Consider the following 24639-nt stretch of genomic DNA (forward strand, 5'->3'; position numbering starts at 1 on the left):
ATAAAATAACATATATTTTGTTATAATTTTTTTACGATACCATGCAAACACTTTTATCACAATCTTTTAGCATTAAAGATTTTTTATAGCTTATTATAAGATTAAAGCATTGTATTGTTTTATGTTAACCTTTATAATAGAATCTTTATAAAAAAGAAAACGTCTACTTATACCTACATTCGTTTAGAAATTTCTAAAATTATTTAATTTAAAGCATATAAGGATATATACCAAATTACTTTTTTTTTAATATATGTAGTGTTTTATTTCGGTTTTATACAGATTAATAATAAAAAAAGTATTTTATTAAAATACAAGTTTAAATATTTCTTTTTACTACTGTTTAATATTTTTTTTCTGATTTTTTATCAAAAAGCGTACCAACATATTATAATTAATATTGTACTGTGTTGTTGTGTTTACTTTAATTAGTGTTTCTTTTTTCAAATATCACATGCGTGTGCTTTTCCTTTTCGTTTTGAACTTGATCTATGAGAAATAAATTTCTATACTGATAAGTCTTATATTTTTTGTTTTGTAAAATAATTTAAACATACTTGTTATAGTATGCTATGCTAAAAAAAACTTATTGATTCTTGTTTATTTTATTTTATTGTTAAAAAGCATTTATAAAGTTATAATACAAAATCGCATTATATTTTAATGTTTATTTTGGAAATGTTTAATAAAAACAATACAATATTTATTAGTAAAAGAAAACGTTCAGATAGTTTCTTTTGATTTTAATAAATATATTATTTAAACTTTAATTTATAAAATAAAAGTTTTTTACTGGTTCTTGCGCATATTCACGTATTAAAAACTTTTAGTGGATAAGAATTACCACGTGTAAAATACTTTGACAAGAAATTTTTTTATTAAACTACAAACAACTTATAAACATCTCTAATACAAGTTATTTTTAAACACTAAAAACTTAACACTAATTTAACAAAAAAATATAAAAATCTTTCAAAGATTTGCATTATCTAATATAATAAATACAAATATTTAATAGATTTAAAAACAATGATTCTACGTTTAATTTTTACAATTAAGAAGTAAAGTACTAGAAATTCGGTTAGACCAGTTAGTCATAAACATTTTATTTTGTATTTTACAATTAAGTTTTAGTTTATGTGTTGTACTCAGCTTCTTATGATGAGTTTTTATATGTTGGTTGCAATTAGTATTACATTTATACCACTATAAGTTGCAAGCGACTTTAATTTTAAAACTCATACTTCTAAAACATAACTTTGTCAAAAATGTACAAAAACTGTACTACATTTTCCGTAAAAACAACTATTTTCTCAAAGAGAAGTAAGAAAGATGGGCTAGTGTATACCTTAAATCAAGTAATCATAAACAATGCTTCTTTGTATTTTACACTTCAATGATGATTGCTGATCTTTGCTTAGTTCCTTATGAAGAGTTCGTATATGTTGATTTCGGTTAGAAGCATTAGTATACCATTTCCCACATTCTGCACAACCATAAGGTTTTTCTCCTAAATGAATTCTAAAGTGTCTGACCAAACTACTTTTATGTGAAAACTTTTTCTTACAAATACTACATTCATGAGCTTTTTCGTTTGTGTGAGTTAACGAGTGGCTTTTCAAATGATGTTTGTAAATAAATATCTTTCCACAATCTTCACATTCAAATTCTTTTGATCCAGTATGAACTAGCATATGTCTTTTTACGCTATTTTTCATAGTAAAACTCTTATCACACAATTCACATTTAAAAAGTTTTTCTTTTGTGTGAGTATATAAGTGAGGCTTTAAATGACTTTTCTGTGAAAAGTATTTATGACAAACATAACATCGAAATTCTTTTTTACCAGTGTGTACTAGCATGTGCTGTTTTAGATTACTTTTTTGTGCAAAACATTTATCACAAACTCCACAGTTAAACGGTTTTTCTCCAGTATGAATTCTTTCGTGAATTTTTAGCTTTGATTTCGTTTTAAAACTTTTTTCACAAAAATGACAAGTTAAAGCTTCAGTAATAATACTGATTTTATGATTTGTACAAGCATTCATGTTAACTGACATACATACCTATTAAATTTTCGTTAAATTTACAATAATAATATTTATCAAAGGAATATAAAGAGCTAAACTAATAACTAAAACCTAGTAGTGCAGAATCACAAAAGTTTGTTTACTATTGAATATGCAAACATAAAAAAGTTATCATTATCGTATTAAAGATGTTTTTTAACGTGTTTTCAGTATTACTAGTTAAATTTTCTGATAGTATACATTGCTAATAAACATTAAAAACTACAACATTTTTTGTAATATTTATTATCATTATCGAATTAAAAAAACATTTATTAAATAATTATCTACTATTAAACCTTTCAGTGTTCAGCTTAATGCTTGGTTTAAATCAAAGATCAGAAGTAGTAATTTACATTTTGAAAAAACACATACTTTTCGTATACTTGCGTATACTTAGCTTCGATATAATTGAAGTGTTTAAATAAATCATAATTATTTGTTCAATAAATAAAGACGCATGATTTATTGTTTGGCAGTCACAAATACAAAAAAAATACTTAACTTATTAAAAAAAAGTAATATTATTAATTTAGAAAATTGGCAATCCTAAAATTAACAAATAATTTTTTTTTTTTCAAAATAAAAACAATCAATTTTTTGAAAAAAATATGTTATTTGTTAAAATAAAAAAACTTAAAAACTAAATATTATTGATTAAATTTTAAGAAAACCACATTTAGAAACCAAAAAAATAAGCCTGAAACTAGAGATAATATTAAAACTAGCAAAAGGTTTGCAAGAAATCAATAAAAAAATTAGCCACTTTGAAATATTCAGAAAAAACCTTAGCACTTCAAAAACCAACACAAAGCTTACAGTTCTAGTAACTTTGGAAAAAAAAAATTACAAGCTATTTATCCATTTTTTTTATTCACTAGTTAAAATAATAATAAACACACTAATATAAACAAAATAAATCTTAATAACATTATTTTCTATAAAATGTGAAATTTAAAACATAAAAAATACACTAAGTGTAAAACTATTTAAACCTTAAGAGTATTGTTTAGTACATATTTACAAAGAAGTGTTGTTATACTCTAATAAATTTAAAGTTCACAAAGTACCACTAATTTTTCTTATAAGGATAATGATTTTAATTTTAAATTATTGCTGAAATTTAATACTAATATACTATTTGTTTTTAGCTTTGATACCCAAAAGATGTTTTATAAATAGTTTTTTATATTGGTCAATTTCGTTTTAAGATATTGATTTTACCCTTAATAGCATTAAATTGTTTTTAAACAATTGTTACAGGGTTGCTACTTTTTAGTAGAAAAAAAACTATCTTAAGTGACTAAAAACTGTATTTAATGACCTTAAAGTGCCTAAAGTTATCAAGAGTTTATTTCAAGTCTTTAAAATTTATTTTATATAATGAGTAGATATAAAAGTTCAACTAAATTTTTAAAACAAAAGAAATCAAGTTTTTGATCAAAATTGGTTATAAGATATCAAAATATTAAAAAATATTAAAACTGTAACAACTAAGTCTCATTCAAGATTTAAAAAAAAACTAGCTTGATATTTTCAAACAACGTTGCAAGTAAACTCAGTTTTTAGTAAAATAACCAAGCTGGTCTTTGATAGTATAAAATTTTAAACCAGCTTGAGTTGTCCTGAGAGTTTGAAAAGTTTTAAACTGTACAGAGTTTTCCTAAGTATGTTAAGTATCATGGATGTTGTTCTGTATTACTAAACACTAAACATTTTATAATTTATATTATATTTATCTTAATATGTTTAAAATTAGTTGTAGAGTTAATTAATGAAGTTATTTTAAATTTAAAACAAAAAGTTCAAAAAAATAATTCGTTAAAAAAACTAATTAACATTTTAGATATCCTATAGGTTTTATGGTTCCACTCTTTTTTTTGTGGCTGATTAATGAAATTCCCTAATCTCGACAATGTTTGACCAGTTAAGAAGAAATCACTGTTGTTTTTTTTCTTTACAACTTGTTTGTTTATTCTAAAAGAAAATTTTTCAACTAAATTGATCTTTGCCTTCAGAATACTAAGTAGTCAATTACCTAAATAGCTAATATTATTAATAATACTTTTGCTATTAGTGTTGTATATCTCCTTTTTAAATTTAATTTACATATGTATATATATATATATATATATATATTTGTTTTTATATTACTAAGCAAGATCATGGTAGGTTATTATAAACTTATTATCTTTATATTAAACACAAAATTCAGTAAATTTTCGTTCAGTTTTTTTTTCTTTCATTTTTCATTTTGTTTAACTGATTATTTTATTAGTAAATATTTAAAAATTTAAATTATTAAAACACTATGTGTAATAGCCCGTAAGAAACTTTATAAGCGTGTGGTGTACGACTCGATAACCGAAAGGTTCCTTTGTACACTGGGTCCTCAGACCAATTTTTTTGAGCACTTGTTTTATCATTTAATAAACAATATTAATAAAATAAATTCAAAATAAATCATCAGGGCTGAATTTCAATACAATGTTGAACTTATCGTTTAACTAAACAAATAAAACAAACTTTACTTCTTTTTTACACACTAAAAATTTCGTGCACCCCGAAGTTAATTTCGTGCATCTTAAAACAAACTTGTATACACTAGTGTACAACTTTCTGCACCAGTGTACACCTTGAAGACAACTGCACTAGTACATACCAAAGGTAAGAAAACTAAGTTTTTACTTAACTTTCACTATTTTTTGGTTAAAAAATATGGACGCAATATCAAGGTTACTTTTTAAAATAGTCATTATTAAAAACAAATAAGTATTTTTTATTGTGTGGTGTTATTGAACATCGCGTTATTAATATACAATGTTTGCACTATTAATTAACTAAAACTTATAACATTAGTAGTTCAAGGTTTTAATTAAATATTTTCAGTATTAAGATTTTATTATTTTAATTTGTATAAAACAAATAGTTTGTATTGGCTTAAAAAATATTATTATGAATAAATATACAAATTTGCTATATGATATTCAAATATTATACATATTATAAAAAAAAATCAAAAAAGTGTTGGTGATAAATAAAATAAAATTATATTTTAACTTTCTAAAACTATATTTCTACAAAATATATTTCGAAAGAATTCAAAAATTATTCTCAAGCTTTCAATTTATATTTTAACTTATACTTCGTTAAGATAAAGCAACAAATCTTCAACGGAGAGTTTTATTCAAAAATACTTAAATTATCTGAATAAAATCAGTAAACAAAAAAATAAGTTAGCCTTATGTACCTCGTGACAACCTTTAAAGTATAAACTTTTATCAAAACAGTAATGATTTTTAATTTTTGCTAAATAAGTTAATTTTAACGAAACTAAACTAAGTTTACATTTAAATATACTATATTTTTTGTATAGCTTTTTGGTACTTACTTAAAACAATGGTTTAATATCTTAAGCTCAGACAATAATCTACTACGAAGTTTTGTAAAACGAAAAAACTAGATTTTACATTAAAAATAATTTACATTACTTAGTTTTATAACATCTTATATATATCTGAAAAATATTAAATACAGACTATTTAAAACTGAGTGAATTAGAATATAAAATAGTCTTGTTGTTGCTCTATTTAATTGACAATAAAAAACAAATTTTGCTCGTTCAGTTTGTATAATTTTATGTCTGTCAAACACCAAAAATTGTAAATTTTTTTATTTTATTTCTATGCTCACATCATTTATTAAATTTGTATCTTAAATAAATACTAAAATATGCCTCAATTAGTAAATTCTGCAAGTACGCTATAAGTTGCAATTATTCAAACATATTTCTAGAAACATGTTAAGTGTGAAATAAGTGAACTAATGTTTCGAATTATGAAATAACTGTGGTACACGTCATAAACTATGATTAAATATTTTTTATTTTAAACGAATTTTACAACAATCTTAAGTAACAAGGTGATTATTGAGAAATATGTGAAACCCAAACAAACTAAATAAAAAACTTGGATGTTTACAAACATTTTACAGTTGTAAAAAATACGAAATTCCAGCAGGATACATTAAAAAATGCTTAATTGGTCATTTTTGTAATAAGTCAATTTTGCGTTAGCATTAACTTTTGTACGGATGAAGATTTTGAACAAGTTGTCAAAAAAATATTTAGAAAACTTGATTGCATATGTTTTTCAGTATGATATAGTTAAACTACTTCATTGTAACGCATTTAGATATATAAATCTTCATTACCTATTTAATATAAGGACTGATTCAGTTAATTTAGTATAAAATGTTTACCTTTTTACAGTGTGGTGTTGTTTTAATTTTCAAGTTTTTAGCTAAATGATTAATGAAATAAAGGAATCATATTCAAATTCTCTAGGTGTAATCCTACTTTTGCTATAAAACGAGTTTCTTGAGGTACATACAACTGTTTACGGTTACAAATAGTTTAACTTAGTAAATTAGAAATGGTACTTTAAGTTTTAAAACAGAGTTTTTGAAATGTGGATAGATTGCAAATAGTTCGAACCTCTTATTCTAGATAAACTTCTTCTTAGCTCAAGGTTGTTTCCATTTAGCTATAATACAAGTTTTGCATATGATAATAAGTCAACATTCTTCGTTCTAAACCATTAAAAAAATCACTTATCTTGAATTGCAAACTCGATGTTTCATTCTTTTTGTTTGAAAGAAGGTAGTAAGGCATCGTTACTTTATTTTTATTAATAATTTTTACTTTATAGTTAATATAATTGTAATTTTTTTTCAAACGGTCTTTTAGTTCTAAGAACCTATTTATTTTTAATAATTGAAGTGTTTCGATCGATTTACCAGAACTTAAACAACTTACTTGAACTTAAAAAAAATAGTACCAAACTTGTGTTACAACCTGCCATAAAGATTGCAGTATTTGAAAAACACATAAATAACAAAAACACATTTAAACTCAAATGGCATGCCTTTGCAAACCACTACGTTAAAAATTCCTAAAAACATTAAGCTTGTTACTGGTCTTTTCTATCTTAGTAATTAATAAACGTTGTCTTTTTCAGTTATGTAATTAAGATTTAAGAGCCTTAGAATAAATTTAATATTACTTACTGTGAAATATATTAGTCACTATTTTTTGTGACTTATTTATATTGAAACTTAGTCAGTTCTACCGTGACTTTATGGTCTAAATTTTGTCAGTTTATTTTGACTTTTAGACTAAACTTTTTAGTTTTATTGTGATTTTTTTGATTTAAGTTTTTCTTTAGACTTAATTTTTTATATTAGCTTAAATTTTGACTTCAGCTATAAATTATAATATTGATTAAGCTTTTTAGATTTTTATATTTAGTATGTGAATTAATATAGTAACAAAATCATAATTAGTTTACAGTTATAACTTACAGAAAGATAAGTTCTATTTTTCTAAAAGAATAGCTCCGATTTTTTAGAAGTTATTGAACAAAATATAGTTATATTACACAAAACTTATTAACTTTACTTAAAACGTTAAAATTGTCGACACTTAAGGCAAAATGCTTAATGCAAAATTTATTTGATTTTTTATTTTTTTTTTAATAAGTTTTTTCTGCTTAGTAACCAATTTGGATTTTTTTTAACTATAAATTACGGGGTTTGTAAAGCTATAGGTTATTTAGTTGTTGCTATTAATCAGTTATTAGGTATTTTAATTTGATTAAACTAGTTTATTGAATAACTTATTAGTACTTAACGTATTATGTATCGTTAGATTTTTTAAAGAGTTAAAAGATTTAGTGTAGGAAACATGTTTTAAATTTTATGTTTTTTATAATTTAATGACAAAACTTTAGTGATTTATTATTCTTAAAAACAGTATACTACTTTTATATATATTATTATTTTAATACTAGTAATTTAGAGATTTTTATGAACCTTAATATAGTTATGAAGGTTTTAAAATAAAAAAATCTTAAGTAATAAGACTAAAATTAATTAACTTTTATAGTATCTAGTTTGTTTTTAATAAGCATGGATATTTGTAAGACAAACAAAAAAACGTTTATTTGTAATGTTTGTAAAAAATACTTTACGAGTAAATCAAGCTTGAACGTACATAAAAGGATTCATGCAGTTATTATTCTATTTAAGTGTGATGTTTGTGACAAAAGTTTTACTCAGAAAGGTCATTTGACCAAACATATGTTAGTTCACAACGGTAAGAAAGAATTTCAATGTTTTGTTTGTCATAAAAACTTTTCACAGAAAGGTCATTTAAAGCCTCATTTAGTTACTCACACTAAAGAAAAACGTTTTAAATGTGAATTGTGCGATAAAAGTTTTACTATGAAAAATAGCGTAAAAAGACATATGTTAATTCATACTGGATCAAAAGGTTTTGAATGTGAAGATTGTGAAAAATATTTATGCACAAACATCATTTGAAAAGACGCACGTTGACTCACACAAAAGAAAAAGCTCATGAATGTAGTATTTGTAAGAAGAAATTTTCAATTAAAAGTAGTTTAGTTGATCACTTTAGAATTCATATAGGAGAAAATCATATGGCTGTACACAATGTGGAAAATAGTTTACTTAGCCTTCTTCTAGAAATTATCATATACGAACTCATCATAATGAACTGAATAGTGAAGAACAATCAAAACTGAAATGTAAAATACAAAGAAGCATTGTTTATGATTATCTGATATGAGGTATAAACTAGTGGAATTTATCTCTTTATATATATTTTTTGAGAATATAATCGTTTTACAGAGGATGTAATATTGTTTATATACATTAGAGAAAAGTTTTATATCAAAAGTATAAGATGTAAAATTAATCTTGTTCTCAATTTTTTAAACTTACAATAGTTACTTATAAAACTTAGGATGGGTTTATATGCCGGTTATATGCCAAGTTCAAAATATTACACAAAACTGAATTGTAAAATGCAGAGAAGTATTGTTTATGATTAACTTGTTTAGTCGAATATCTAGTGCACTACTAATGAACGATATAACGTAAATGTATAACTAATATTTTTAAATCATTTAAAATTTTATTTTTATTGTATATATTATTAAATGCAAAACTTTAAAAGTTCTATATATTTTATTTAAATTTAGTGTTAAGTTTTTCATTATTTTTATAAAACTCGTGATGGTCATGATTATAATTATAATGTAGGTTATTAAAATACTTTGTCGAAATGTTTTGTCACGAGGTAAATATTATCGACAAAATCTTGTATGTATGTGAATATATGCAAGAAACAAAGTAAAAAACTTTTATTTTATAAGCTAAAAATCGAAAAAATTATTTATTTAAATCAAAAGAAAACTTTAGAAAAGTTATTTTTACTAATAGTTAAAGTTTTGTTTTTGTTAAATGCTTTTTTGTGTAAATAGTTATAAAATAAATTCAAAAAAAATGCAACTCTTCATTATAAATCACATAAGGCTTAGTTTTATTAATTAAAAAATTTAACATAGTCACTAAAAAAATGTAAACAGGAATTGATTAGTATTTTTGATATAGCATACTATTTCAAGTATGTTTTAATTCTCACTAAAAATAAAATTCTTTTACAAAACAATCAAAAAAAAAAAAAACACAGGCGCACGCATAGAATATTTTCAAAATTAAAAATAATAAAAACAAAAAAACACAAGTACAATAATAATTATAACATTAGTCTGCACTATTTAGAAAAGTTTGTTATAGAAAATCAATGTATTTAACTTTGATAAAGATAAACAATTAAATTTACATTTTGATAAAAAAAAATTTTTTTTCTTTTAATGTTAATCAATATAAGACAAAATAAACAATACTACTTATATGTAAAAATAAACTAGTAAGATTTTATAATTTGTAAAATAGAAGATTCTTAACTTATGAAGGTATAAGGAGACGTTTTTTCTACATTGTTTTCAAGGTTATTAAAAACAGAACATTGAAAGCTATAAAAGATCTATAGTCGCTTAATGATTGTAATAAAAGTGTCTGCAAAATTAATTGGAGGTAACATTAATAAAACAATTATAATAAAAGAAATATTTTTCTTATAGATTAAATGTAAACGTAAAAAAAAATATATATAAACATAAGTACTAAATCCAGTCGTAAACAAAAAACTAAAATGATTAATAAGACAAGGTTTGACTAGTCTCGGACTTTAACAAATGAAATGAAATTGTCGATGTGTGAATTTTTCGGTTTGTTAGATAATATAAGTGTTTTATAAATTTTATTTAAAAAGGTTAGTTCTAAAAATTATGTCGTTACAGTAAAAAAAATATATTTAAGTTCATTAATGTTTGTTTCTATTCCATTATTCTAGTTTGTCTGTGCAAGTTAAAAAACAATTAGTGCAAGTTTTTAAGAAAATAGAAATTAACCGACTATAAAATATTAACAAATTAATCAATGAATAAACAGCTGTGCTGTAGATTTACCGCGTAACTTTTAAAATGTAGTTTAAATATTTTTGTGTTTAATTTTCCAATTCTAAAGTTTTTGATAAAATGTATTTTTCTTTCAAATTGTTCTAACTAGGTAAACAACAAAGGATCTTGCTTAATTGTAGTTTTAAATAAATACTTTTAAAATCAAACAGTTTAGTAAATACTACTAATTTAAAACATCTCTGTTTAAGCATACTTCCTTTCAGAACATTTAATTCAGATTACAATCAAAATAAGTTAAAAAAAAATTTGTAAGAAAAGGTGATTTAAAGAAACATATGCTAGTGCATAGTGGTAAAAAATAATTGCAATGTCACGTTTGTCATAAAAAACTTCCACGGAAAAGTCATTTAACGTCACACCTAGTTACTCACACTATAGAAAAACCATATGTTACTTCATACTGGAACGAAAATCTTTCAATGTGATGTTTGTAACAAATGTTTATTGAGAAAATTTTATTTAAAACTACATATGTTGAGTCACACCAAAATAAAAGCTCTTGAATGTGATATATGTAAGAAAAAGTTTCAAAAGAAAGGAAACTTGGTAAACAACTTTAGAATTCATTAAGAAGAAAAACCTTAAGGAAGTGCAGAATGTGGAAAGTGGTTTACTCAAGCTTCTAATAGAAATATTCACATAAGTAGTTATCACAAGGAACTAAATGAGGAACAACAATCAGAACTGAAGTGTAAAATACGATGATGTTTATGACTACTTGATGTTGGATAAAAACTAGTGCATTATGTTTACATAATTTTCTTTTAAAATTTAGTTGTTTTATGTTGGATGATTAATAATATTTAACATTGTTAACGAAATTCTTATATTATTATTTTAGCTGTTTGAATGAAGATAAAAACTAATTGCGTATGGCGTATTACAGATTTACAATCTAGTTATGTAGTATAAATATATGATGTTTTATTAAAACTTCCAAGCAGCATAACTCCTCGATAATTTAAAATAACTGTCATAGTACGCAATACGTAATTTATTAAACGGCGTCATACTGGTAAAATATATAAATCAATAACCTACAAGTAATCAAGTAAACGCTTTTTTTAAACAATGTACCTCCGTAGGGCAACAAGTAGCGAATTCAATAACAATTATTTTAGTTTAAATATGTTAAAGATAGATTCAAATATAGTTGTGACTTTAAAATTAGAATGAATATAATTTAAGAACTGTTTCAATCTTTAGGAAATATATTTTATTTAGAATAGTTTAACTAAAAATGTTTATCTGAATTTTATTTTATACTTTCGATATTAAAAGTACTAAAAACATACAAAAAACACTTAAACAAGAATCAATCATTTATTAAACGTAATCACTTGTTGATGAAGTAAATGAAATGTTAATATTAATTATACCATCGTGTGTATCAACAAAACAAATTAAAATATTTTTAAAGTAATTCTTTCATGATTAGTAGTTAGTAAACATGATAGTAGATTATAAAGAAACAAGTTGTAAAATCGATGAGCTCCTCAAATTCTTCTGTAGGTGTTGGTTTTACACAGAGCACATACGACACTGTAACAAAATAGATAATTATTAAACTACTGTCGCATAAGTTCTTGGAAGTTTAATATTTAAAGTAAAATTATATGATTTTATTACTTCGTGTTGAAGAAGAAGGATTTAAAACTTGTTTAGTCAAATTAGTTTTGTATTATGAGCTAGTCTGTCATTAGCTTTTAATATCTTTGTATAAAAATAAAAACCATTAGCATTAACTGAAAAAGTTGTATTTGATTCAAAAAATTTACAATATATGATGTGTTTTTTTGATGAAAGCATTTATTAAACGCAATTTTTAAGCAGGAGAAGGCTTAAAAGAAGTATATTATTGTTTTTATTTTGTTTGTAGAAAATGAACTTGTTAGCATGTTTTTTGAGCAGAAGGTTCAAATGCAGTCGTTTATTTTTTCAGAAAAATAAGCTTGTTAGCATTTGATTCAGAAAGCGCTGTGCAACTTGATATGCGAATGTAAGTTTCGAGCATAAAAGTTATGTCAGAAAGAGTTCTCGAGTCAATTAGACTTAAATAAACACAAAAGAATTCAATTCGTAGAAAATTCATATAAGTGTTATGTATGTTTGTAACAATTTTTTCACTCGTAAAGTAAGTTTGATTCAAAAAAAAATCAGTGCATAGAGGTAAAAAATAATTTCCAATGTGTTGTTGGTAAAAACAATTTTGCAATACTTAAACTGACACAAGCTGATTAATAACGATAACAAAAAATGTTAATGTCACGTTGGTCGCAATAAGTTTTCACAATAAAATTGTTTGAAGCTACATATTATAAAACATAGTAGTAAAAAAGTATTTCAATGTCATATAAGTCACAAATTTTTTTTTCAGAAAAGCTATACGAAATGTAATTTAGTTACTTACACTAAAAAATATCGTTTAAATATGCTTAAATACTAAAATTTATAATTACAAATGTTTAAGTTGGCAGAAGTCTTATTTAAACAATTAGCGTAAAGGAACGCATACTAATTTATACCGGAGTAAAACATTTTGAATTGGAGATTTGTGAAAAAGTTCTACGAAAAGTGAAATTTCAAAATTCATATGTTGACACAAAAATAAAAATTCATGATTGTGGTATTTGCAAGAAGAAGTTTGATATATAAAGTCAATATGTAACACACTTTAGAATTCACTGTGAAGCAATTTTATGGTTGTGCAGAATGTGGAACTGGTAAATAGCTAGATCTAATAGAAAGAAGCCTAAACGAACCAGTGGCGTCGCAAGGTCTATTTTTAGGGTGTGCTGCCGATTGACATTGTCAAATTAAGAAACTCCCTAGTTTGTAACATTCAAATTAAAATGATAAAGATAGTGTTAAAAATTAGCAAATTTTTTAAAATAAAAAGTAAAATATATTTGTTTAATAGAATAGTAAATATTTGAATAGCTTTTTTCCGGTGCATAACCTATTTAAAATATATAACAGAACACATTTCATTTTTCTTAAAACTATTTTAGTACTTTCCTAATAAGGCTCATCAAAAAAGTATCTTACTACTACGGTAAAATAAACAGAAATTCAAATAAAATTATACTGAAGTTTAAAGTTTTGAAATATAAAATGACGTAATAATCGAATGTTAAAAATTAACTAAGTGCTTATGCTATATACATTTGGTATACTTATAACACTCATTAGAATTAAAACAATCTAAAATAAACAAGCGTCAAAATTTAAAATTTAAACTATACTTTGAAATTAAATATAACGAGAAATTAACTACTTTAACATTACGTAATATAAGAACTTAAAACGTCTAGTTGTGTATACGAACTTTTTCTGCTTACATAAACTGGGCTTTAAAGATTGAATACATAAGGCTTTTAGAATATGCATTAGAAAAGAGTTCTCCGCTCTCACTAAGACTTCAAAAATCCTCCTTTTTATAATTTTTAGCACACTCAGGATAAAACGGATTCTCATTCAGAGAAACCAACAAAATATATTTTTTGGCGATTGGGCAACATATGTTGGAAAAACAATAATTACACACATTGGTCCGTAGGACCCCCCCTATGGACCTATAAAGTAAAAATTATTACTATAGTTAAAAATCAAAATACATTTAATATAAATGACAAATAATTATTAATAACTTCAAATAATGACAGTCGTTTAAAAAGTTATATAACAGATATAAAACTATATTTATTTTTTTAAATAGTTGGTCAACAAGTATTCGTTTTAGATTAATAATTTAAATGTTACTGAAAAGTTGATTGTAATAAATAGTTTTAGAACTATAAAAAGTTGTAATAGTTAATACCAGGGAGTCGCGTCGGGTTGCACCACCTTAAAATTTTGTAATTAAAAATAAGGTATCTGTAGCATTTTTTGTTTTTAGAACAAAATGTCTTATTTAACTTCAATTTAGACAACGACCATTTTTCTCACTACAAAGCCGCAAAATTTTAGCTAACTGCCGTAAATGAACTAAAAAAATCAAAAATTTTTCAAGAACTACAGCAAAATCAATATCTCGCGGTAAATAACCTGGATTGAAGTTTCCCGAAAACAGTACACGTTTAAGTATCATTCAATAAGCGATTGTAAACAAAAATGAAAACAAAGCTAAGCAGAGCAGAGACAACTCGAGAAAAAAGCAACTCAAGCAGAGGCAACACGATTTATCAAAAAGCTACCATTAAAACAGCATAATACTTTTTTGTTTGTTTTACATCATTAACTCCAGAATATCTTATGTAAGTTTCAATTTATAACCACGCCGCCTCTTTACTGCTCATGGTCCACTACATTTATAAAGGTCCCCAAAGTGGCTACTTAGCTCAGTTTAGGAAACCATGAGCTAAGGTTTAACTAGTTATTTCAATAACCTTTTTATTTTATACATATTTACAAAGTATTCAATATGAAGCTCAAAATAGTTTTATAAGATACAATAACTAATAAGAAAATCTGTAAAAAATCAATACAGAGGTATATTGCAAGTTTTCCGTTAAGCAAACTAATAAATAACTCTTAAAAGTTTATTAGCTTTTGCTATATGCTTAATAAAAAAAACTATTAAGATATCTAAATCAAACAATATGTCAGATGTTTGCTTTATAAAATCTACTGTACTTATGTTTGCTTATGTTTATCTACTAAAATATAATATAGTTGTAGTATTATAACAAGTTAGAAAAAAGCTATATTCCAAAATTTTATAATATTTATTCCATCATAAAAAAACATTATAGTAAATCAATAAACTTAAATAAATCTATTTAACATTGATAATATTGTACTAGTTACAGTTTCATCACAGAAAAAACAGTTAACAATACTATAAATTATAGCTAATTTTTTTTCACAGTTAAAAGCAAAAGTTTAAAATCATTAAAGAAAAAAGTTGTTCATTAAACTATTTACATTATCAACAATAAGTTATACTCTAACTAACAGGTCGGCAAGGCGTACAATGGTGCACACTAAACTTTTTTTAGGGTTGCAAGATATTTTTAGGGTACACAAAATTCATATAGGGGTGCACGAAATTTTAAGATTACACGAAAAATACATAGAGTCAGATTAAGTATCTATTTAGTATTTAATGAAGTATTTATAAATAACTAAACTGGGGATTTGTAGTAACTGCGGGGAAGTGTTCAATTGTAAACATGTAAGACAAAGCCGTATAACTAAAATACCATTTAGATATAAGGTAAAACAGATAAAGAGGTTAATTAATAAGAGGATCAAATAGAAAATTTCAGCTTCAATGGTTACATAATTTGAATGTAAATACAATTTGATTTTAGACTTTAAAGGAGAAATGCATTAATAAAAGTGTTTACGTAGTCCCATTACTAGCGTCGCTTATCAAAATTAGATCTCAGGGTGTACCGATTTTATATTATGCACCTTGGTGTACACAGAATTCGATTAGCTTTACGAACACTATTCTAACTAATAAAACAGTTCTGTTTTATTAACCAGGCTAATATAAACATTAATTTAGATTTTATGTGTAACTAACAAACTAGAAAAATAAGTAAAAAAAAGTTTAAATAAGTTCCCAACAACAGTTTCATTTAAATATTTATTAATATAAAAAGAACAAAACCAAAAAAAGAACTAGAAAAGGAATAACTTATAAAATGTTTTACTAATATAAATACATAAATTACAAAACGTGCAAATGTTTATCAATAGCTATACATCTGAGCAATTTCATTTAAGAAAAACTAATAAATTTTTATAAGGGATTATAAAGAAGTAAATTCACCAGGTTTAGATTTACTGCAAATAATCATAAACAATGCTTCTTTGTATTTTACACTTCAGTTTTGATTGTTGTTCCTTACTTAGTTCCTTATGATGAGTACGTATGTGCTGACTTCGACCAAAACTTTTTGTAAACCATTTTCCACATTCTGCACAACCATAAGGTTTCTCTCCTAAATGAATTCTAAAGTGATCAACTAAATGACTTTTCTGTGAAAACTTCTTCTTGCAAATATCACACTCATATGGCCGGACTTTAGAGTGAGTTAAAATATGAGTTTTTAAACTACCTTTTTGAGAAAACCTTTTGTCACAAATGTCACACTGAAATTCTTTCATACCAGTATGAAGTAACATATGTTTCTTCATATTACTTTTAGTTGTAATACTTTTGTCACACAAATCACATTTAAACAGCTTTTCTTTAGTGTGAGTAACAAAAGGAGCCTTTAAACTACTTTTTCGTAAAAAACATTTATGACAAACATAACATTGAAATTGTTTTATACCTCTATGTAATAACATATGTTTTTTTAAATTACCCTTTAGTGAAAAATTTCTATCACGAACTTCACATTTAAAATCTTTTTTACCACTATGCACTATTGTATGTTCAGTCAAATTACTTTTCCGAGTAAAACTTTTGTCACAAACATCACATTTAAACGGTTTATTAAATGTATGAATCCTTTTCTGTACGTTCAATTTTGTTTCTTTTGTAAATGATTTTTCACAAACATCACAACCAATTGTTTTGGTGTTAGTTTTACATGTGTCCATGCTCGAGATAGAAAACTAGAAGCTATAAAAGTTATATAAAGTTGGTTTTATTACTAGTAAATTTCTAATTTTTTTAACTTTATAACTATTAGTTACCCTTTACTACACTAACTATTTCCAAATCAGTTGTATTAAATTTTCTAGGAATATGAAAAAAATAATATATAAGTATTAATCAAAAACATAAATCTTAAATTTTTCTTTGATTTTTATTTAAATTAGCACTAAAGATTTTTACTTGTTTCTTACAGAAAACCTTTTAGCTCTTGACTTTTTGGATAATGTTTATACTACTAACTAGTGAAAAGCCGTCAAGTCAATAAAATATTGCGTACAATGACAATTATTATGAATTTTAATTGCTTCCTTTTATAAGATCTTAAAGTTATACTACAAAATTAATTTGGATTTTTGTCATTTATAAAACCTATTTGTATTTATATTCATTTTATTTTTTTCAATCTACAAGTATTTAACTAGTAAAAAATACATATCAATATTAATGGGTCGGCATGCACAAATATAACATCCTTTATATCTTTTAGATTTATATTTTAAATAAAAATTATTTTTTTTAAAACCTATTTATGAAGTAAAAATTTTAGTAAATAGTGTTAAAAAGTTATAAAACGTTTTTCATAAAACAACTATATGATAAATAAAAGAAAAAATATTCACAATGCAATAGTTTTTACTCTACAACAAATAATCATAAACAATACTTCTGTATATTTTACGCTTTAGTTCTGATTGCTGTTCAATACTCGAATTCTTATGATAAGTACGTATATGCTGATTACGAGTAGAAACTTGTGTAAACCATTTACCACAATCTGCACATCCATAAGGTTTTTCACCTAAGTGAATTCTAAAGTCACTGACTAAATTACACTTACGTGAAAACTTTTGCTTGCAAATATCACATTCATGAGATTTTATTTTGGTGTGACTTAACATATGAGTTTTTAAGTTACTTATTTGGTAAAATTCTTTCTCACAAATTTCGCATTTCAAATCTTTTTTTCTAGCATGAATTAACATATGTATCTTCACATAACCTTTTTTTGAAAAAGGTTTATCACACAAATCACATTTAAACAGTTTTTCATTTGTATGAGTAGCTAAAAAAGGCTTTAAATGACTTTTCCGCGAAAAGTTTTTATGACAAAAAAAGCATTGAAATTCTTTTTCACCACTATGTACCAACATATGTTGTTTCAAATTACCTTTATGCGCAAATCTTTTATCACAAAATCCACACTTAAACGATTTTTCTCCAGTATGAGTTCTTTCGTGAATAATTAGTTTTAATTTTGTTTTTAAATTTTTTTTTACAAAAATGTTAAGTTAGAGCATTAGCACAAATATTGCTTTTACCATGTGTACAAGCATTCATTTTAATATAATTGACGTATAATCCTATAAAGTTTTCTTTAACTTAGATATAAGATAATTTTATAAAAAGGAAAAAAAAAACTTTTTAAAAAACATAAACAAAATGTACCTTACAATAAAGAAAATTTGTTCAATAATGTCTATGCAAGCAAACAAGTTTTAATATGACTCTATTAACTGTTTATTTTTTATTAAAATATCTCTAATTGATTTTAATAATAACAAACACTACTGATTGACACAAAAAATTAGAACTTTATTTTTTAATAATATAACTTCTAATTATCATGTTACGAATATTACATAAGTTTCTACTATATAACCTTTTAGTATTCAGCATTATATTAGTTGACTTTACAAAAATTAAGATGCTAACTTGGAGTTTGAAATAAAAAAACAATCATTGTATAAAAACGTTTAACTACGTTATATATTATTATATTGTTTAGTTAAAAAAATTAGTGAACACGTTTAATTTACCAAATGATAATTATAAAACAAAAAAAAAACTAATTACTGAAAAAATTGAAAATATTGATTTTATTGATTAAACTAAAAGAGTAAAAATGCTAATAAATTTTTAATGACTGAAATTGTAGTTTTCAAACATAATAGAATAAACAATTTTTTATTCAATCTAAAATTTGTTAGGTAAGTTAAGAATCTAGTTACTTTTAGACAATGATTAAAATAAATTAATAAAATTGTTATTAATACTTTGTTGATATAATGCTAGTTTTTTTTACTACATTTTATTAAAAAGCTTATGTATTAAAGGTAATAAAATAGGAAGCAAATTTATAAAAATCTTAGTGTCGTTTTATTTTTTTTTTGTCCAACTATGTTACAAACATTTTTAAATAAATAACCAAGTAACCTCTTCAAAGTAAAGTTCAATAATTGAATAGTATATTATCAATTCTCATTAAATAATTGTAAACTTTTAAAATGTATCCTACGTCACTAAAAATACTGTTAGATAAGTTTAAATCTAAATTTATTAATAAACTTTGATTTTTACTAGTATAAGTAGAAAGGGAAATAGAGGCTAATATATATCATTTACAATAAAATTTGCTAAGAACGATGCAGATTACAAATAAAATGCATTTTATAAATTATTTATTTTAGTAACATTTAATTTAAAAAATTATACTAACTACTGACTTAGCTTTTTCTCCCTTGATATCATTTTAAACGATTCAAAACACAATAAAAAAAACGTTGTAACAAAAAAACCATAGCAACTATAATAAACTATAATGTTAACAATAAGCGAAGAAGCTACTAACAATTATACTAACAATTAAAAAAAATTAAAAAACTTAGATATTAAAAGTTTTTAATCTTAAAAGAACATTTTCATAGTAGTTTTTTTTTTAATTATATAAATTCAAATAAAGTAATTTAATATAACTTATTTAATATTATTTTATATATCTTTTAATCTTACTTTTTTAGTTTTAAAATTATAAGAAAACAAAAATAATTATTTAAATTTTCTTCTTCGGACTATTGCCTAACGTTTTTATAGTAAATTAGAGCTGTTTATTGTTTTTTTGATATTCTAACTAGACTTAATATAATTTTAGTTAGGTAAGATAGTTTGAAGTATTTTTTGACAATAAAATAAATAGCTTGAGACATTAAATTAATATTGTAATGTAAACTAAAGTTATAAGCATTATTTATCTGATGAAGTAAAAAAAAACCTTAAACTCTTTGTGTGAAAATTTATTTCAGAGTTATAAGTTTAATTGCGATAAAATGTACAAAAGGTATATAAATAGTGAGCGAATAAAGAACCAATTCTTATCGTTTTATTTTACTTATTTAATTGTGTTAAAAACAGTTTTTAAACAACAAACTTAATGCTTAGGAGCAATTATTTCTAAAAGGAGTACTTATATTAGAGTTTTAATCTATAATGTTTTTGTTAAACAAGCATTTACTTTAAAACGGTTTGATACGTCAATACAATTAATTTTAAATAATTTTCAATCTAATTTCATTCATAAAGTTTTAATACTAAACTCAAAAAATAACTAAATGTAAATATAAACAATTTTTTTTACTTCCTATGTTAGATTTACTTATAAATAGCTTGAATGAAACTAAGACTTTTTTAGTTTAAATCTTTTAATTACAAAACCAAATGACGATAATAGCTTAAAAAGTTTGTAATTCAATTATTATTTTATTTTAGTTGTTTAAAAACTTAACTTTAAAGTTTCTGAACTATTTTTATTAAAATAAGTAAGAATTATAATAATTTACAATTTTTCTTTTAATTTATCTAAAGTATGTAATGGTATTTAGTTTGTTTTGTTTTATAATTAAGCTTATGTTTTTTATTGATTGCTGTTTTCAGTTTTTATATTTATTTTACGATATTATAAAATTCTTCTGAACAAATATTTTCATTTATCGATCTAAGAAGGTATCTATAAAATTAATTATTTAAAATTGTTAAATATTTTTAATTAAGCGATAAGTAAATTTCAACTTTAAATATATAAAAACTGTATAAACTTAAATGGATATATCATGCAAAAAAGAGTTATGTTATCTTACACTATAAACTCGCACAAGCAAATTGTTTTTTTAAGATTAACTTAAACCGGCGTTCTTCTGCAGTACCATACAAGAGCAGTTTCAAAATTATTAGTCATTGTAAGTTAAGTATAAGTAAAATAAATGTTTACATATGAGTTAAATCTATTATTGAATAGAAAAATACTGGAAAATTAATAGCATTTTTGATCAGTTATTACTTTATATAACGTTTTTTAGTGACAAGTTTATTTTTTTATTCAAATATTTTTTTTTAGTTTTTTAGTAATATTAATTTTTTAGCTTCTTAGAAACTTTTTTTGGTACAAGCTGTTTTTTATAAAATAACTTTAGGCTAATAAAATTCAAATTAACTTTTTATGTATTTAGACTTTGACCTTAATTATTTAATGTATAATGAGTTTCTTGCAACAGATTAAACTTGTTTTGAAAATTTTAAAATATTTAATTTTTTGACCTTATACTATATGATAACAAACTAGCTTCCTTTAATATTAACAAATATCATGCTTTTATTTTGTCAAATTTTTGTTTTAATGATTTTAGTTTTCAGATTACAAAAAACATCGGTTTTAAATTAAGAAAATCGTTAATTGCTAAAAAACTGAATTTCTTAAAGTAAAAAAACAAAAAAAAAATAATTTTTTTTCAAATATAAAGTACTAAATGCTTGAATTAATACGATTTTTTTAATAATTTTAATAACTTCTTTTTAACTAGTGTAGTTTAATCGTTAACTTAATTTTTATTCTTTGTCTTTAGGCTAAAAGAAATGATTATTTATTATACTTTTTTTAAACACTTAGTATTTTTTTAAATTGTAGCTTACTAATTGTTAGTTATTCTTAGTAAATACATGAAAAAAACTCGATTAAAAAGGGTTAATTAGATGGTTACTGTTTTCTATTTCAAGTTTTAATATTACGATTAACAACCGTAAAAAAATAAAATGAAAAATACGTTGAAACTATAAAATTGTCTAACTGTGTTAAAAACAGTTTTGAAATGACAAATTAAGTCGAGAAATGAAGACGAATTACAATTATAAGTAGAATTAGTTTTTTATAGATTTTTATTAAATAAAGGTTTACTTTAAAACGGTTTCATACGTCACTACAACTACTTTTAAATATTTTTTAATCTAATTTCATTAAAATTTTCACTGTTATAATAAAAGAAAATAACTTAGAATGTCATTGTTAGATTTTTTTTTTACTTTATAAAATATATTTACTTATTATTATCTTAATTAAACCAAAAGATTTTTTTATTATACCTTTTAATTAAAAAAACAGATAACAGCTATTAGTTGACAAATTTTCATAGTTATAAGTTTTTATATTTTTACAAATATCTAAGAATATTTAAAGAACATTTTTAGTAGTATTTATTTTAAATATGTATTTGTAATTTATTTGTTTATTTTATATTTTAGCTATATAGACAATAGCAATTTTAAAAAAAAAATTCTAAACAAATTAAAAACATACGTGTAAAATTATTTATTAAGCAAAATATATTAAAAGATCAATAATTGTTCAAAATAGTACAAAAATATTTTATAAAATTAATTTTATAAAAAGCTTATTTTTTATACAAAAATATTTCTTTTAAGTTAATTAGTTATTTTCACTTTCTTAAGCTTCTTTTAAACTTTTTATTTTAGTACAAGTTGTTTTAAAAAAATTAGTTTTATAGCTAGTTTTTAATTAAACTTTTATGTATTTAAATTTAAATCTTCTTTATTGCATGTTTAAAAAGTTTCTTGCAACAGATTAAAGTTAGCTTAAAGTTTTAAATTTTGCACTTTGGACTTTAATGTTAGACTATATGATAACAAACTAGCTTGCTGCATTAGTAACAAATATTTTGATTTGTTTCGTGCAATTAATGTTCCAATGATTTTAGTTTTACAACTACACAAAAACATCAGTTTTGAATAAAGAAAACTACTTCGTTTAACACTTAAACAATAAAAAAAAAACTAAATTTCTAAAGGTATAAAACCAATAAATAATAAATCGCAGTTTTTTTAAATTTAAAGTTATAAACCTTTAAAATAAACTTTTTTTTTTGAATTACTTTTAATATCTTCTTTAAAACTAATGTAGTTTTATTGTATAATATATATTTATTTTTCGTCTTTATTTTAAAAGAAATAGTTATTTATTAGAAATTGTTTTAGCAACACTTAATTATTAACAAATATTTGTATTACACAAATAAGGCTTACTAAATTATTTGTTGTTCTTACTTAATACATGTATAAAAGTTGATTAAAAGGCCAAACTTAAATTGTTATTCTTTGTTACTGTTTAAAAATTTTTTTTTTTACGATTAACAACTGTAAGAAAATAAAATTAAAAAAGATGTTGAAATATCTTTATTTTTTAAAAGTTATGAATGATCATTATTTTCTACTAAAACTGTTATAATACTAAAATTCTTACTAAAAGAAATTCTTCAATAGATTACAAGCATTTTAATAACATATTCTTTTTAGAAGTTAAGTTTGTTTTGCTTTGTAATTAATACTGTAGTTTTTAGTTTGTTATCAATTACGGTGTTTTAAAGCTAAGCGTATTTAGTTCTTGCGTTTATATAAAAATGATAATTTTAGTTCAGTTTCATCATTTTAAAAAACAATTCACTAGTAAATGACGTTTAAATTATAATTAGCGTTTATTCTATTGTTTCACTATATTAATAATGTTTAGCTGCTACTTATAAGTGATTGAGATTCTTAATTTTGTTTAGTTAGTCTTAATGATAAATAACTTTAATGAAGTTTTTTTTGTCTTTAAATTTGAAAGTATAGAGAATTAATAACAGTTATAGCAAAAAATTAAAAACATATAGTAAAGCAGTTGTTTTTATTTATAAGCTTACCTGACGTGCAAACATACGATAACTATGGACTATAATTATTTAAAGTATTTATTTTATTAAATTTCTTAGTTTAAAAAAATAAGTTTTTAAGAAATATTAAATAAATTTTTTTAATATTTTTATGATTCAGTATTCGTTGATTAGGTTGTTTTTACACTGAAAATGCTAATTTCAGTTTATTGTTTCTTAGTTACGACATTCGAATAAATGCAGCTGCTGTAGTTAATATTAATATTTGTTTGATTTGTTTATATAAAACTTAAAAAAGTTAAATTGAACTGAAAAACTTTTCAAATTTATAAGTTTTTTTTTTATAAGTCCAGAATTCGAAATTATATAACTTTATAGTAAACTAAACTTGCAGTAAAATATTTATGGGACAAATATAAAAGTTAAAGAAAAAGTTAGTATTTTTCTCGTTTAATTGTGCTTCATACTTAGTTAAGTTTGAAGTTAAAGTTAACAAATAAATTATTTTATCGCTTATTTTTTGTTTGTTTATAAACAAATAATTTTACCTTATTTTATCGGAAAGTATAGAATTTGCAGAAAAACTAGCTTATGAGTATTTTTCTAAACTTTGAATTTTTTTTTAAATTTTGTTGTATATACAAGTATTTCGAACTAATTTAGTTTGTTAATTAAACTACAATATCTCTATACCTATAAAAGAGTTGATTGTTTTCAACTTTTTGTTGATTAAAACTTATAAAAGTCAGCAAAAACTATATTTAGTAGAAAAC

General features: G+C 22.9%; 1 protein-coding gene across 1 annotated transcript; it reads right to left on the minus strand.

The window, feature by feature from the left end:
* Nucleotides 1-1349: 1349 nt before the first annotated feature.
* Nucleotides 1350-17038, minus strand: LOC145839293 (uncharacterized). The gene is made up of 2 exons (XM_082946889.1): nucleotides 16292-17038; nucleotides 1350-1958 (listed from the first exon to the last, which is right to left on the minus strand). The coding sequence occupies exons 1-2, from the start codon at nucleotides 17036-17038 to the stop codon at nucleotides 1350-1352; spliced, it is 1356 nt and encodes a 451-aa protein (XP_082803015.1).
* Nucleotides 17039-24639: the final 7601 nt, after the last annotated feature.

Source organism: Thalia democratica, chromosome 6, assembly GCF_965202585.1.
Source record: "Thalia democratica chromosome 6, ktThaDemo2.hap1.1, whole genome shotgun sequence".
Taxonomy (NCBI): domain Eukaryota; kingdom Metazoa; phylum Chordata; class Thaliacea; order Salpida; family Salpidae; genus Thalia; species Thalia democratica.